The sequence below is a fragment of the Rhipicephalus microplus genome, chromosome X (assembly GCF_043290135.1).
Source record: "Rhipicephalus microplus isolate Deutch F79 chromosome X, USDA_Rmic, whole genome shotgun sequence".
NCBI lineage: Eukaryota > Metazoa > Arthropoda > Arachnida > Ixodida > Ixodidae > Rhipicephalus > Rhipicephalus microplus.
This window is the reverse complement of record NC_134710.1, coordinates 302,316,539-302,331,622: the sequence shown is the minus strand read 5'-3', so window position 1 is coordinate 302,331,622 and position 15,084 is coordinate 302,316,539. Positions and strand designations below refer to the sequence as shown.

Genomic DNA, 15,084 nt, shown 5'->3' with positions numbered 1-15,084 from the left:
AAATAACGAAGTGAACTCACCTATTGCAAACATTCTGGAGTTCATGGCGTTGAAGAGGACGCAGAAAAGTACTCCGAAGGGCCGCACTGCTGAGGCAACCATAAAGAAGCCGACGGTAAGGTCTAGCAGGAATCCGCCCCAGTGGACTACGTATGCATCCACCTGCTCTTCAGTCATTACCAGCCTGTAATTTGCCACCCAAATTCATACTGCAAGAAGCGAATAACCTTTAACAAATAAGATATGAAAGAAAGCCTTCGAATTCGCTTGCGACTCCACTACAGGTGTACAGCCTGCATACTAGAAAATTTGCAACTGTATATGCTGGGACGACGCAGTACTCGTGTGTGCTTACATGAAGACGATGCAGAGAGCGATGGAAATGAAAATGGAAATGAAGTTCTGACGGCAATGTCGATTTTTTCATGTCTCAGACTCCATCGTGGGAGGTGACATGGAGGGTACTTCAAGTCAGCTAGCAAACACAAGGCGTTATGGTCGCTCGCAACTTTGAAGGGCCCACAGGAGAAGCGTTAAGGTTTCCTAGTAGCGCACATTGCGCAACTGAGCACATGATGCCATCTGGCTGCACTTACTCATTACAACAGGGACGCTATGCCAGAAAACAATTCTGTCATCTTATACGACGCTAAACAGACGGGTGCATATATGGCTCAGGGGTCGTTGCTCTCCTGACGTGACGTGCATATTCTGTATTATCAAGTGCGTGCACTCTCCCAGGGTCTCATTACTCTAGCTGAAGAAAGCAAAACGTTACGGGCAAGAAGTGTACCACGAACGCGTGTATACATCTATACTTGGTTCTGTGGATTCAAATAATGCACGCTGCTGTGCTAAATATAACTTCTGATGAGTGGGCACAATAGGTATTGTAGTGATCACATTGATAGCATAAGAACCACCTGACAACAAATTTGTCCATCCAAACTTGACCCGACATCCAATACTACACAACACAAACCTTTACCACGATGCGCATTGCATGCCAGCGGTTCCATATTGTGCGTCTTAAGCTCTTTAGTTCATTCTGTGCAAATGCAATGGTCATATTATATGCATGCGATAGTGTGACTACAGGATCGTGTAACTGGCGCAGAAACATGACGCTGGTGCTTTCAGATTATATCCAAAGGTCAGCTGCTCCGGACTGTATTTTACGTCATTGCCGTGCTGCCGGTACATACTGCACACATCTTGCCCATCGTCATGATGCCCCACAGTGTACTAGGAATCATTTTAGCGAGCATGAATTGTCCCTTTATGCCGGCATCGACGTCAACAGCTGTGGTTATATAGGGCTACCCGCCTAGATTTGTTACGGTACCAGGCGACGCACTGCGCATAACTACATGTTTAACTGTATCTTGAAAACAAAATGAAGATTTTCTGAAAGCCTATTTCAGACACTAAAAAGTTATGACATAGGGATATACTTGAACAGATCAAAGACCCAGTGTTGTCCCAGGCCCTCCATAGAGTATCCTCCGATCCAATCGCGGTCAGTCTTCTTGAGTCCGGCGATGAAGTACACGAGAAAAATCTGCAATGACATCATTTTAGATAAGTCACTGCGCTATATAGGGATAATCAACAGTCGCGTAGTTGATAACTAAGAATGATTATTTAGAAACAGTCGTTAATTTATCTACGTGCGTAAGAGTAACTTATATCATCATCAGCAGCAGCATCACCATCATCAGCCTGACTACGTCCACTGCCGGACAAAGGCCTCTCCCATGTTCCGCCAGTTAACCCCGTCCTGTGCTTGCTGCTGCCAATTTATACCCGCAAACTTCTTAATCTCATCTGCCCACCTAACCTTCTGTCTCTCCCTAACCCGCTTCCCTTCCCTGGGAATCCAGTTAGTTACCCTTAATGACCAGCGGTTATCCTGTCTACGCGCTACATGCCCGGCCCATGTCCATTTCCTCTTCTTTATTTCAACTATGATATCCTGTAACAACTATGATATTGCCACAGAGAATGTTCCTACTAATTATTTTACAAAGAGGACCAACGGGACGCTATGTGAGCGTCTACAGTGCCACGCAACTAACAAGACGCTATGTGAGCGTCTACAGTGCCTCGCAACCAACGAGACGCTATGTGGGCGTCTGCAGTGCCTCGCGCCTGCTCACGCACCTTGGGCAGAGCAGCGCATGCCTCTGGTGTACGAGCACGAGCCGGGAGGACTGACGGAGTGGTTGTTCAGAAAGGGACACGTAGGCGGAACACTTTTAGCAGACTCTTCTTTGTGACATGGCTACTTTTCTGGGCACAAGTTCGCCCTCAATAAATCATGGTGTGTGTTCCCCCTCTTGTATTACGTGACAATATCCTGTATGATAACAGCTGTATCATGCCGGTACTTAGCTACAGAGCAGAAACCTGGAGACTCACAAAGAGGGTTCAGCTTCAATTGAGGACGAGGCAACGAGAATTCGAAATAAAAATGGTAGGTGTAACCTTAAGAGACAAGAAGAGAGCAGAGTAAATTAGGGGACAAACGGTGGTTAAGGATATCACAGTTGAAATTGATAACAGTAATTATTAAATAGTTAATAATCAATTATTATTCGCTAGAGTGCCACATTCCTAAAACTTTTAAACATTCTTTCTCACAGTGCTACACAAGCCGTTACAAGAGATACTCTCGGTAAAGACCTACAAGGGTGCCGCTAAGGACTTTCTGCACCAGAAATACCATTGCTTGGGTAAGAGATATGTGTTATGTTTTCTTCAAATTGTCGTTAGTAATTTCACGTTAAATTGTACATGCTATACAATAGGTAGCAAGCATTGTAAATGTTCTTATATCATCGTTAACAATAAGGCAACTGCGGCCTGGAGTTAAAGACGTCAACGGAACGAACGATAAGCGTAATGATGAATGGGGAACTCTATATGTTTCCTTCTGCACTTCAGAACATTTGCAACGTCACACATCCTTACTTTTCATAACGTAAAATATGCGTACACCACCGCGTAAGGAATTCGGGAGATTTTGTTGTTTATATCAGGTACTCAAAAAAGTGTCACAGTGTTATTCGTATTGTATATGGTATGTGCACCATATTTGTTATATATGTTGTTACTAGGAATACGCTGTACTATAAGTTATTTTCGAACCATCTATGTTCTACGTTCAACCACTCTGAACTAAGGAGCTGTCGATGCGTTATCCGTGCATCAACATCTCTCCTTGCATCATGTCTATAAAAAGCTCACCGGTATATTCACAGGAATTCACCTAAGACGGCTGTATAGAAGATGAAAGCCTTATCTTTTTTTCTTCACAGTCGATGTGCTTAGAGTTACTATGTATATGCTACCTTACCACGAAGGTAGCATGTGCAGTCACTTTAGATGTGTTCATCCTGCTACGCCACCCTCCGGAAGCTTTGTGAGCCTAACGGGGTTTTGCACTGCCTGTGTGATCGGCACACCTTTGACTGAGGTTCAATTGATGCCATGTGGTGACGTCATAATGTGCTGTCACGTCGCCGTGACGACATGACGACGTAATAACGACGCCACAAATTTTGGCGATCTGACGCCCCAATGGCGTATGCTGACATCGCACGTAATGATTATTTGTTTTGCTTCACGTCTCGCCGATGCCGCTGGACATTGATTGTCGATTTTCGCGTTTGGTGAAGCGTGTAAGGCCTTTCGTCTTACGAAAATAGAAAAAGAAACTCTCAAGCACTTTGTTCATGACTATTCCACATTGAAGCTAAAGCTATACACTTGTGATACTTCACTGTGTTCATATATCAAGACGCACCGACCACTTTCAGCTGACCAGCACTATCATACAAGTGCTTGTAATCTCAGATGTACGCTACCACCGAATAATGATAGTACGAAGCTATCACAGTTTGAGGCTAATGAGAGTATTAGTAGGCGCGTCATGCCGTTAAAGTTACTTCGGGCCTATGGACAAGTATATTCCCACCGGCCAAAAAGAGATAGTATTCTTCGAGAAAATGAGTGGGAAGTAATAAGTACAGTAAGAAAGAGCAGTTTAAAGTCAGAGCTGGCTCACGGTCTCTAACGATTGGTGTCACGACCTGACGCAAAGCACTGCAGTATATACAAACCCGACTGTATATTTGCCAACTTCTTTATGTTGAATTACAATGGCAGATACAGATCAAGTTTTTCTGCTCTGAGCGGAGCAATTACATTTCGATGGCGGGTTGGGAGCGTGAATTGTGTGTTCCAACGGCAGATTGAGAGTGACCGAAGGTCACGGAGTGCTCCGTGGAGCAAGAATTCTTGCTCCGCCGAGATCGGCGGATTTGACTGGAAGTACAAGTGACGTATTCTGTGCGCCCGCCTTTCATCCAATCACCGATGGACGCCCAGAAAACACTTCGCACTCCCTGGCACCCTCACGTGTTCTCTCGCTAGATTTCCGCTCACCAACAGTTCCCGTCGAGACGCACGCGTTCCAATCGCAGATTTGGTGAGAGGATCTGCGCGCTCCATTCGCAATCCAGCCCAGCGCTCGCGATCTGCCATTGGAATTCAACGTTAGAGTGCCTAAAACAAGACCTAGTTGCCATGGACTAAAAAAATGATGAGTGGCAGAGGTGACCACTCATCTGAGCGAGGAGGGCTTCATTGCTTAAATACGGTGGAAGCCAATTTAGGTGCTCGCAAACAACAAGCGAATACGACCAAGAAAGTGAGAATATTTGTGATGACGTGTCAGTAGACAGAGTGTCGAATTTGCCGATAGAGTGCCCCATTCTCGAGTTCACCTGTTCCCTCTCCACAATTTTCGTGATAGCAATATCACAAAACTGGAAGGATGAAAGCGTGAAGCCGCGTCAAAGCGAGCAGTGGCAAAACTACCCCTTCGAATTTATACACTCCTGCTGTAAAAATGCGGCAATATTTTTTAACGTAATACTTTTAGAGTGATTATGTGTTACTATTAGGTTTAAATTACGTTTGCATATTTCGTATACCCTTCACTTTTAACGATGCATTCGGAATTTTACAAACTCACCCACATTATACAAACGTATGCAAACTGTTTTCAGCCCCAAGATGAACTGTCATGTTGGCCATGTTCACTGTACATATTCAAGGCCATATTCACTGTACAAGGAAAACAAACTGTTTCCTACACTGGCGGAAGTCGATAAAGGTGTGAAAAAAAATTCAGAGAGAAAAAAAAAAGCTAGATAGTGTGCTCAATCTATTTCTTACCTGACACCGCAGAAGCGCATAGTTCCATCTGGGAATGTCGGTGTTCCTGATGACACTTTTTCTCCAGCTGTCAACTGACCTGCGTGAGCGAAATCATATCACCCGTGTACATTTCGTTATCCAGGTTCAATAAATCTTGAAAGAAATCCTTGTGTTTTAATCTCCTAGGAATTCTGTACATTAAAAAATATACTACGAATGTGCATTTTGGAAACCTGTAATGCGCAAATCCCTTAATATATACTTGTTCTACTGGGGCAAACTGCGTCAAAAAATAACAAATGTATACCGTAGTCATCGTTTGTACCATCCCATGATAGTAAAAAGTGAGCTCCCGTCGTGAGCTCACGAATGAAACGCGGGCTCAACATGCCCGAACTCAAATGCAGCGTTGGCAAGTGGACCCCACAGTACGGTACGCCGACGTCAAAGCCAAGTGGCAGCGTCGAGCCAACGCGTCGGCTGCGGACAGATGACGCGAGTTCAACGCCCGTGCAGAATGCCTCGCTAGACAACTTCAGCGCCCGTGCTTGTGCGGTGCAAACTCCAATAAAGTTACATCATCTCCCGCTAAAAGGGACCATGAGGCGGTGTGATGCGGCACAGAGGGTGTACAGCGCGTTTGCATCGGTTTGACTAAGGTGTCTGCGTTAAAAACTGGAGAACATAAACACAGCACAAACGATAACACTAAATACGCAACATTAACGGAATCACTTAGTCAAACCGTTGCAAACGTGGTGTGCATCGCCCCCTGATGCTGTTTTGCATCGTCCCCTTTAGCGGGAGATGGTGTAATTTTATTTTGACTAAACGCTCTTAGCTCTTTATTGCATCACGATACCATCTCTTTAAAGTGTCATATGCCGGCAATCTCCTCAATTCCTTCTCTTTCACGCTTTATTGCGGTGTGATGCGTTGCGCATTATGTGGCATTTCACGTCCCCTAAGACCTGGCACAGCTATGCCTAGCGCGTGCAAGCAATAATAACTCGGTCAGCGTGTGCTCTGTTCGTCCTCGTCATCTTCGAATTGCTATGAACAAAGACAGTATCTTCTTGGTGTTGTACATTTGAGAAATTGAGGATACTTATAGTACACATTTCTGTATCGCCTAGTAGTTTGGCGGGTAATAAAGCTTGTGGCCAGCACACCCATTGATGTTGACACGATGGGTGTGCAATGTAGACATTACTTCAATGTGCGTGCCTTTCGAAAAAAAAAACGATAGAAAAGGCGTAACAGATAAAGGGAAGATAAAGGACAAGAGGAGAGAAAACATAGGCAGATATAAAACGATACAGACAGCAATTGAGGGACAGGACCTTGCTAATTACTGCCACGCAAATTGGAATAGTGCTAATTTAGCTCACACTAATTAAGACAATCTTGACTAAAAGCTTGCTATTAATCTAAGTCGGCCGCAAGTTGCACTGTTTGTCCACCCTTACACCATTACTGCAAGCTGTCCACATTTTTTTTTCTTTCTTGGTTGCAGACCTACATAAAGCCTCTTAGAAGTGAGCTTCAAAGCCCCGTACTTAGAACAAACAAAGTCAAACACGACATTATTAACGCGATAGCGTTAAAGAGCTCGTTTGGGGGAAATTCCGGCATCGGTGTCGACGTCCTCATCGTTGGCTGTGAGCGAAAAATCATAATGTGCTTGACCAAAAAAGAAATCTAAAACAATGATAATCAAATAAATAATAAAAATTTCCTGGTGCGAGTAAGGATTGAACGAAGGCCACTTTTGTGGCAAGCAAGTGTTCTACCACACAGCCACGCGTCTGCTTGGAAGTACAGTGAACAAAAGTTTCCCTGCTTAAAAATGCTGTGAAAATATTGTTCATGCGTTACAAACACACGCGACCTGTATAATCCCCGTGAATGAAAACGGCCCCCCTCTGCGGTTGCGGTGATATGACGTCACGGCAAGGACTGGCCTACTCCGCCACCACTTGTCACCTTTTTCTGCACCCGCTGTGTGCCTGCTCTTTAGCGATACGGTCTTGGTTACTCCTGTTTCATGACGCAAATCTTTCAAGGTACAAAGTGGAAGGTTTCACAAGTAGTAAAAGTTATCCAAACCGTAGAAATTTTTCATAAGTTAGCTTAGGATAGGAAAACTCCCATGAGAACGGAAAATTTACTGTGAGAATGGTGATGCAAGACAGCATTGACTCTCGTTGTTTTCGTTGCGTGTACCGAGAAAGGGGTGCTTAGAAAAAAAAGCTAAATGGTGCTAACGTGATTACTAAGCATAGACTCACGCGTTGAAACACATGTGGGCAAAGTATCCCAAGTGAATTAGGACATTTTCAATTTACTGAATGCATTGCACTTTACCGTGCAAGTTACCCCTGTGTCTGCGAATAATGTAAATGACTCGACAGAATTACGCTTGCTCAAACTGTTCGACATGAATCTGACTGTCATAAGCATTCACTTAAAGGGAAAGTAAGTCAAATAACAATTTGCGTCAAAGTGAAAGCAAAATGTATGACAACGTCTAAAATGACAGTATTGCAAGGGGGTTTAATAACGACGCCAGGTAATAGGCAGACAGCCGGTACGGAAACAAATTCTCGGGCAGTCCAGCGTCTACAGCTCGTGCACCCACTCGCGCTTCGCACTCAGCGATGGTCCCACTAGTCATTGCCTTGCGAATTCCACACTACAATATTATCAACAGCAGTGCCCTATTTACCGAAAAATCAAGGTATAAATGAACGAGAACACATGCGCTACGCGTATAGGACATTTGAAAAATGATCCCGATGACGTGAGAGGTACTGCCTACAATGAACCACTGGGAATCGAACTAGCTGCACTAAATAAAGAGTTTTCCGTGCATTAAAACGAAATAAAATGTTGTTTGTACGTTTCTGTTTGATTTACGGAAAAAAGAACCGCCGTACATCACTATGGGGAATGGCGTGAGTGGTTCAGGAGTTCAATTTTCGCCTGGTTAAACTGGACAGGTCTTGCCATCTAGTGAGGTCCAGTTGAATCAAGCATGTCTACCATCTCGGAGGCCATGGCAAAAATTTGTTCAATGACCGTTGCTGCTGCTGTGGCTTCCTCTACTTTCGTGCTGCTGCTACTAGTGTCAGCGTATACGCACAGTAAAGCCGGGCAAAGTTGTGCAAGATGTTGGGACTCTCTTTCTTCGCTAATATGCTGTCCATGAGGAGCACAGCCAGGGCGCGTTCCCACATCCTGAAACCCCAGTGTTTTTCTTTCGGAACGAGAGTTAAGTGGCGGGAAGAAACAAAGGGATAAGAATGTGGCAACTTCGACGGCCTGTGAGCCAATATACAGGCATTTCCTCCATGATCGCTTATTTAGAGAAACGGCGTAGCCGACTGACCGCGCAGGTCATGACTAAGCGATTATATTCGCTAATCCTTTGCTGCCCTCCCAAGGAAAGACGGCCGAACGCACTCATCTGCCAACTTGCCCTGTGATGGGCCCCACTTCCCCTCTCTTCAGAAAAAGTGACCGGAGAAGCATGGCGGCAGGAAGTGCAATCACTATTCGTCAGCCGTATGTTGATGGCTGATGCCACGGTGGGTAGTGTCATGTATGTGAATGGTGTTTTAAACGAGGAGAAGGAGCCCGTCAGTGCTTAAAATGACGCTGCAAGGTGTTGAACGTTGCTCTGAACCGTGGTTTAGTGGCTCATCCACCACGCTCGTGGTTTGCTCAACTCTACCATTCTATGTTCTAAATCATTGTACTAAGTGCCTGTAAATCAGTTTGTTTTTCGTATCTCCAAATTGCAAGCATCTTTTCCTCCACCCGGAGTTGATCCACGCTACCACAGGTGTCCGGGTTCGGCGTAACCCGGACCTCTCGGCAACCCACGTCAGCGGGGACACGTCGGGTAGACCCCGGTCGGCAACAACGGGCACAGTGACGTGAGACGTTCCGCTTGAGGCGGGTAATTCGAAGTGAGCCAAGCCGATGCGGACCACTAAAATGGGATTTTATTTAGTAATAAGCACTTTCTTAGCACAAAAGTAGCACTACTAGGTTTCTGGATCGCTATTTCAGCAATCAACGTTGACTTATTAGCTGCCATTATTGTCCGTTTAACATACTTGGAAAATAAACAAATAAATAATATTGCCCCCCACACACACACTGCAGGTATTTGGTAAACGTTATATTGTGTCCGTTTACTCGGATCATATGAAGGGGTTTCTTCTCAGGAGTCGCCGCAGATTAGGTTGTCGTACACACTGATTTGAGTAGAATGCTGTGCAGATATACCACCGCGTCACGAACGGTATCACCTCATGTGGAAGCGTCGAGCTATGATTTCAACACAAACGCTAGAAAGTCGAAATGAACTTTTTCGAGGGCGCACTCAGTGTGGTTCAAGTAACAATTAAGCAACCTTCGCTTCGATGAGGTCACGACTGGTCTCACACGTCATGTCCATCTACAGGTAATGCAAGAAAATGTATTTTTAGACGTGGCTATCTAAACTGATAGTCACGAGTGTGTAGCACCGTTGCTATACGATTCTGAATGAAAACAAGCTCCGACATCAATCATCATTTCCGCACACAAACTGAACCGCACTTGACCTTGATAATTTTGGCGAAATAAAGCTCGAAACATTATTGCGAAAACTACATAAAACTAAGAAAAAAACAACGCGATGAGGGAGCAAGTACGCGAGAAAAACACATACAACAGTAGCGGCGTTATTCTACAGAGAGCGAATTCAAGATACTTTTCTAGAATCGGTACTGCACATGAGCGTGGGGCTTAAAACAGCACTGAAAGATCTATATAGATACGAGGATTCCTTCGATACAAAAAAACCTATAGAGGAGGTCATATCTCCCAAATGAATCTCCCATCAACAACTTCAACTCATAATGTAGATTTGATGTCTCGCGTCTGAAAATCACGTGATTATGTACCAATGAGTTGGTTTCAATTAAGCAAAAGCGCATTCTTGCTCTTTCTGCCTGTATAAATGCGGCTGTTATGGACAAGAATGGAATCCATCATCGGGGTTAGCAGTGAGACACAGACCTCTTCACTCCTTTCACTAAGACAAAAGGCTTGATTGTGCAGAAGCGCAAGTAAACTTTTCATTTTTTGCGAGGAACATTACTGATTCTGTTTTCGTCATTCATCTGCAGCTTAAGACGAGCAGAGCGAACGCAAATTGCGGACCTAATAGCGGCCGTGGGCCTCGAAGGGTCCGTGCCGCAACGCCACCCAAGCCTTCCGCCAGCTGCCATCACCCTATAACTTCTCAGGGCAAATATAGGCTTCACAATACAAAATGTAATATCGCAGTAATATTGCGTGGTACAATCATACCTTTGCATAGGGTGTCAGAACATGCGATTATCATAACGACTTCATGTTTAAAGCTCGCGGGTTCACATCCCGGCTGCGGCGGCTGCATTTCCGATGGAGGCGGAAATGTTGTAGGCCCGTGTGCTCAGACTTGGGTGCACGTTAAAGAACCCCCAGGTGGTCTAAATTTCCAGAGCCCTCCACTACGGCGTCTCTCATAATCATATGGTGGTTTTGGGACGTTAAACCCCACATATCAATCAATCATGTTTAAAGCTGGCCACTCATTACGAGAGGCGCCGACGTTACTGCACATGTTCCCCCAAGAAGACGTAGTGGGTGCATGGCAAGTTCAAAAACATTGCACGCGCATAATATCTCGTGGTTTAAAACATGCTTTGCTACACATTACAAAGAATGCATTCATATGCAAAAGCTTTACTAACACAAGTCACTTTCAAAGTTATCGATTACATTGTATTGATCAACAATTTCAACTTCTCGAGTAACATCATGCAACAAAAAAAGCGCGCACTAAGTGGTAGAAGTACGCACTATGGAAACAATATCGCTATCATTTCGACTCTGAAAGGCGAAGCTTAAGGGTCCGCAAGCAGCACTGGTAGTCCATCCACGCGAGCTGCCTACATTTTTTTTTCTTTTATTTAGGTTACAAACCTACTTAAAGCCTCTAAGAAGTGAGCTTAAAAGTCCCGCCCTTAAACAATAAAACTGAAACATGAAATCCTACTATATTATTCTAATGATGTGGTAACCCCAACCTATAGAGTTTTTGTGAACTTTTTCACTATCTATATAGATACCTTAAATTAGGAAAAGGGCATTCCGGGTTTTCAGTATCTGATGGAAAGAAATTGTATATCTTATCATAACTATGGAAATTAGGGAGCTCAAGGACTAATAGGCAATATTCTAAGTCACATAAACGTGTTTACAGGCACATATTTGAGCCTTATAGATACGTTTAATTGCTGAAATGTGGCTCAGCGAACAGCAAATATGTACACAGTAAAATGGTGGAATCGCAGCCTTTGAGAAGACGCCCACGCTAACATTCAATTGGAAACACAATAAAATTAAAGTCATGCATTGGTTCACTGAAATAGATTCGTTCTTTCCTTCATCTAAAACGGGAATACAGTAACAGCGATTTTTTTTTATCATCTGCGTATAAATAAAGATTGCGCGGCAATTGACTAAAAATGCAGCTTCCGAGATTTTCGCCCCTAACTACGATGTTACTACCGCTAACGTGTACGATCATTGAATACGTTTCGGTAATATTCCCAACCAACAACCAACGATTCTGACACCGATGCCAACATTTCTGCAAAACCAGCCCGTTAACCCACCGAGATTGCTCAATCTGTCTACGATTATAACTTCTATGGCATGACTGCGGTGAGGCTCAGGTGATTTGACTAAAAAAAAAATTCACTGCTCCTTAACTATGACATCCTCTAGGAGCAGAAATACTGAAACTCCAAACGAAATCAAGTATAAAAATGTTTAATGTTAGATAATTAACCATGCGTAAAGGAGTACAATACGTAAAAAAGCGCGAAGGAACAAATTCACAAGCCCAAAGCCGCCGTTCTCCTTTGAAATGCACATCATGGGTCCAGTCTTCGTGGTGTCGGAACTGGCTCTTAAGTCTCGGATGACATGGTGGAACAGCGATCAGTTTGCATGGATGGGAGAGACGACGAGGATGGCAGAGATGGAGAAAAGAAGGATGCCTCGCCTCCGTTGCCAGGTAATTCTGACCACCCGCGGACTCCAGTGGACGTGGTGGGCGGGTGCCGTTGGTGGCCGGGCACAACGTCCATTACCATGCGTAGAGTTGAAGAGCCCCTCAAGCGCTTCCTGCATACACTCTACCACGTCCAGACATCACAGCGCTGGGCTTATGGCGACTATCTGTGACAGCACCCTAGTGGGATGAGGATGAAGCGGCGGCTTGCACCGCCGTCGGAGTACAGCTGCCCTTCGTGGTGTTTCCCATGGTTGACTTCACCGGAACGAGGTGAACACGGTGAATGAGCTGCTAGCTTCATGGTTACAAGGATGTCTGGTGACGTTGCCACGCCGGCACTGGACGGGGGAACCGTAAGAGGCGAGTTATGCTGAGCACCTGTGGACTCCGTATTCCCCACGGCGGAGGCAGGGGCTATAGAAGTCTCAGCAACGGAGCACCGGTGACGACTCGCTTCTGGTACCGTGTACCACATTTCGGTTGTTATCCGGTTGTGCAATTCACTCCGATTTGTGGGCTTCCGACATTTCTTCGAGCCTGGAACCTCTCCGCCAAGTCGACTCCACGCTTGTCGCCCCTTCGGCAGCACGAGACACGTACTCACTTTACCGACGCAGAAGACGAACAGCGCCACGTCAATTGCAATCACCCTTGCTGAGGAATAGAACAGGTAGAAAGCGTGCCTTTGTGACGCCCGTGACACGTTCCCGCAGCTCGCGACTGCAGCCACGCGATGTGTCTGATGATGGAGCGTGATGATGATTTCCAGCGATGATGTCGACGCTAAAACTCGGGTTGCATGTCGAAATTGCAGAAATAAGCCAAGATATTCAGAAAAAAAAATACACCTATCGAGAATTTTCTTATGATACGTGTGATAGATATCCACAAATTTCGCATGCTCCTACGCGCACACATGATTTATATGCATTCATACGAGATTATGGGATACGAAGCATATGTGTCATACTAGAATGTTTGCTAGGAAAGTCACCAACTTCAGCCAACAACAATAAATGTCGCCAAATATAATTTCGTTCAATTATAGATGGCCTGCAAAATGTAGCTCCGTGCAAGACATTTCTCCGTAATCTCATTCAGAAAGCGGCGTAGCTAGTTTTTTTTTTTTTTTTTGAGCGGTAGGGAGGGGGAGCGGGGGTATTACCTAACATTATGAATCTTCGCACATGCGTTTATACGTGGGTATATAGGCAAGCAAAATCCAAAAACTTCGGAAGTGTTTGAACCCCCCTCCATTTTCGCCCTCATTGGCTACGGCCCTGTTTTCACATGTACAAAAGCCATTTCTTGTCTTATTGCAAGCGCCAAATTTGATTGTTTTGACAACGCATCCTCGAAAACCAGTGGCTGTGACACCAGAGATTGAAATCGATTATTTGGTTCAAATCGAAGTAATGAGAAAGTAGCCAAAAATGTCAAAGAAGCCACAACGATTTTCTGCCACCAACGGCTTAAAGTTAGCCAAATTTGTGCAAAGTAGCCACACCTGGATGCCTGGCTTAATCCGCACACAATCCTTTTGTGGCATCGAAGGTTTTTGAAAGTTATTTAGTTCACTAATTTGCCTGGCCGGCACGCATCATCCTCTGCGCTACAAAGCAATCTGGTGGGCGCATTCCCGATTGAGACAGAAATGCTTGGCGCTCGTGTAGTTATCGAGTTAAGTCGACGTTAAAGAACGGCAGGTGGTCAACATTTCCGCAGCTCACTACTACGGCGCCTTTCGTAATGATATGATGACTTTGGGCTAGCCCCCATCAGTTATTGTTATATAAAATAGGATTTGCGCAGCCGAGGGGGGGGGGGGAGGTCCGTTGACTCTATAGGCCTCCTTAAAGAGACACTAACGTCAAATATCAATTCACGTCAAAGTGAAAGCTTATTGTATGACAACGTCTAAAACGACAATATTATAAACAGAAGTGGCTTACTAACCAAGAAATTAAGGTAAATGTACAAGAATGCATGCGCCGCAGTAGGACACTCTCAAAATGATACCGATGAAATAGGATGAACCACCTACAATTAATCGCTATTAATAGATTTAGCTACGCATTAATAAAGAACCTTCTGTGTATCAAGAAATGCACTAGAAAGAATGCTGCTTGTTTGTTTCTGTTTCATTCACAGAAAAAAAAAACCGCTGGACGTTACTACAAGAGAAATGGCGCGAGTGGCTCAAAAATTTAACTTTCGCCTGGATACAATAAACACGTAGTGCCATCTAGCGGGGACCAGTTGAACCAAAACACGCCTTCCATCTCTGAGCCATTGGTAGGAAGTTAATTATTGGTCGTTGTTGCTCCTGTGGCTCCCACTGTTTTCGTTCTGTCTACTGGTGTCAGCGACCGCGCAGTATTCTAGGCAAGTTTTTTCACGGCAACAATGACTTGAGTCCGTCCGCTTTTATAGGGGAATAATTTCAAGTGCGTCAACCAATGCACGCATCTAAAACAAGACTTTATTTTGAAATAAGTTCTTCCTTGCCACAAAAGTATACCACTAGCAAGTTTTTCGACCGTGATTTCGATAATCCACGTTGCCTTGATAGTTGTCTTAGTGTCTTTTCAATACAGAACGATCGCACGTCCGTGTGTGAAGTATCTATTGAGTTATAACACTCGAATCACTCCCTTTGATGGCGTCACTGGGGCGCTATGCAGACTTGTCCGAGCTTCTCTGGCACACGAGTTTGCTCCAAATTCGCACTGCGG

The 15,084-nt window shown here is 44.7% G+C and overlaps 2 protein-coding genes across 4 annotated transcripts in view; one reads left to right on the top strand and one right to left on the bottom strand.

Annotated features, from left to right (window-relative positions):
* Window positions 1-15,084, top strand: part of Cad74A (cadherin 74A) — a 373,926-nt gene that overhangs the window by 131,577 nt on the left and 227,265 nt on the right. For all 3 annotated transcript variants that reach the window (XR_012887376.1, XM_075879444.1, XM_075879443.1), the window contains one exon: window positions 2,646-2,735. Coding sequence is in view for 2 of the 3 variants with exons in the window: in XM_075879444.1 (XP_075735559.1) it covers window positions 2,646-2,703 (58 nt within the window). In the remaining variant the exon portion in view is untranslated. Of the gene's footprint in view, window positions 1-2,645; window positions 2,736-15,084 lie in introns of those variants that run through there.
* Window positions 1-15,084, bottom strand: part of GC (gamma-glutamyl carboxylase) — a 77,835-nt gene that overhangs the window by 28,387 nt on the left and 34,364 nt on the right. The window contains exons 3-5 of the mRNA XM_075879446.1: window positions 5,245-5,323; window positions 1,455-1,561; window positions 21-184 (exon numbers count right to left, since the gene is read on the bottom strand). Of these exons, the coding sequence (XP_075735561.1) occupies window positions 21-184; window positions 1,455-1,561; window positions 5,245-5,323 (350 nt within the window). The remainder of the gene's footprint in view (window positions 1-20; window positions 185-1,454; window positions 1,562-5,244; window positions 5,324-15,084) is intronic.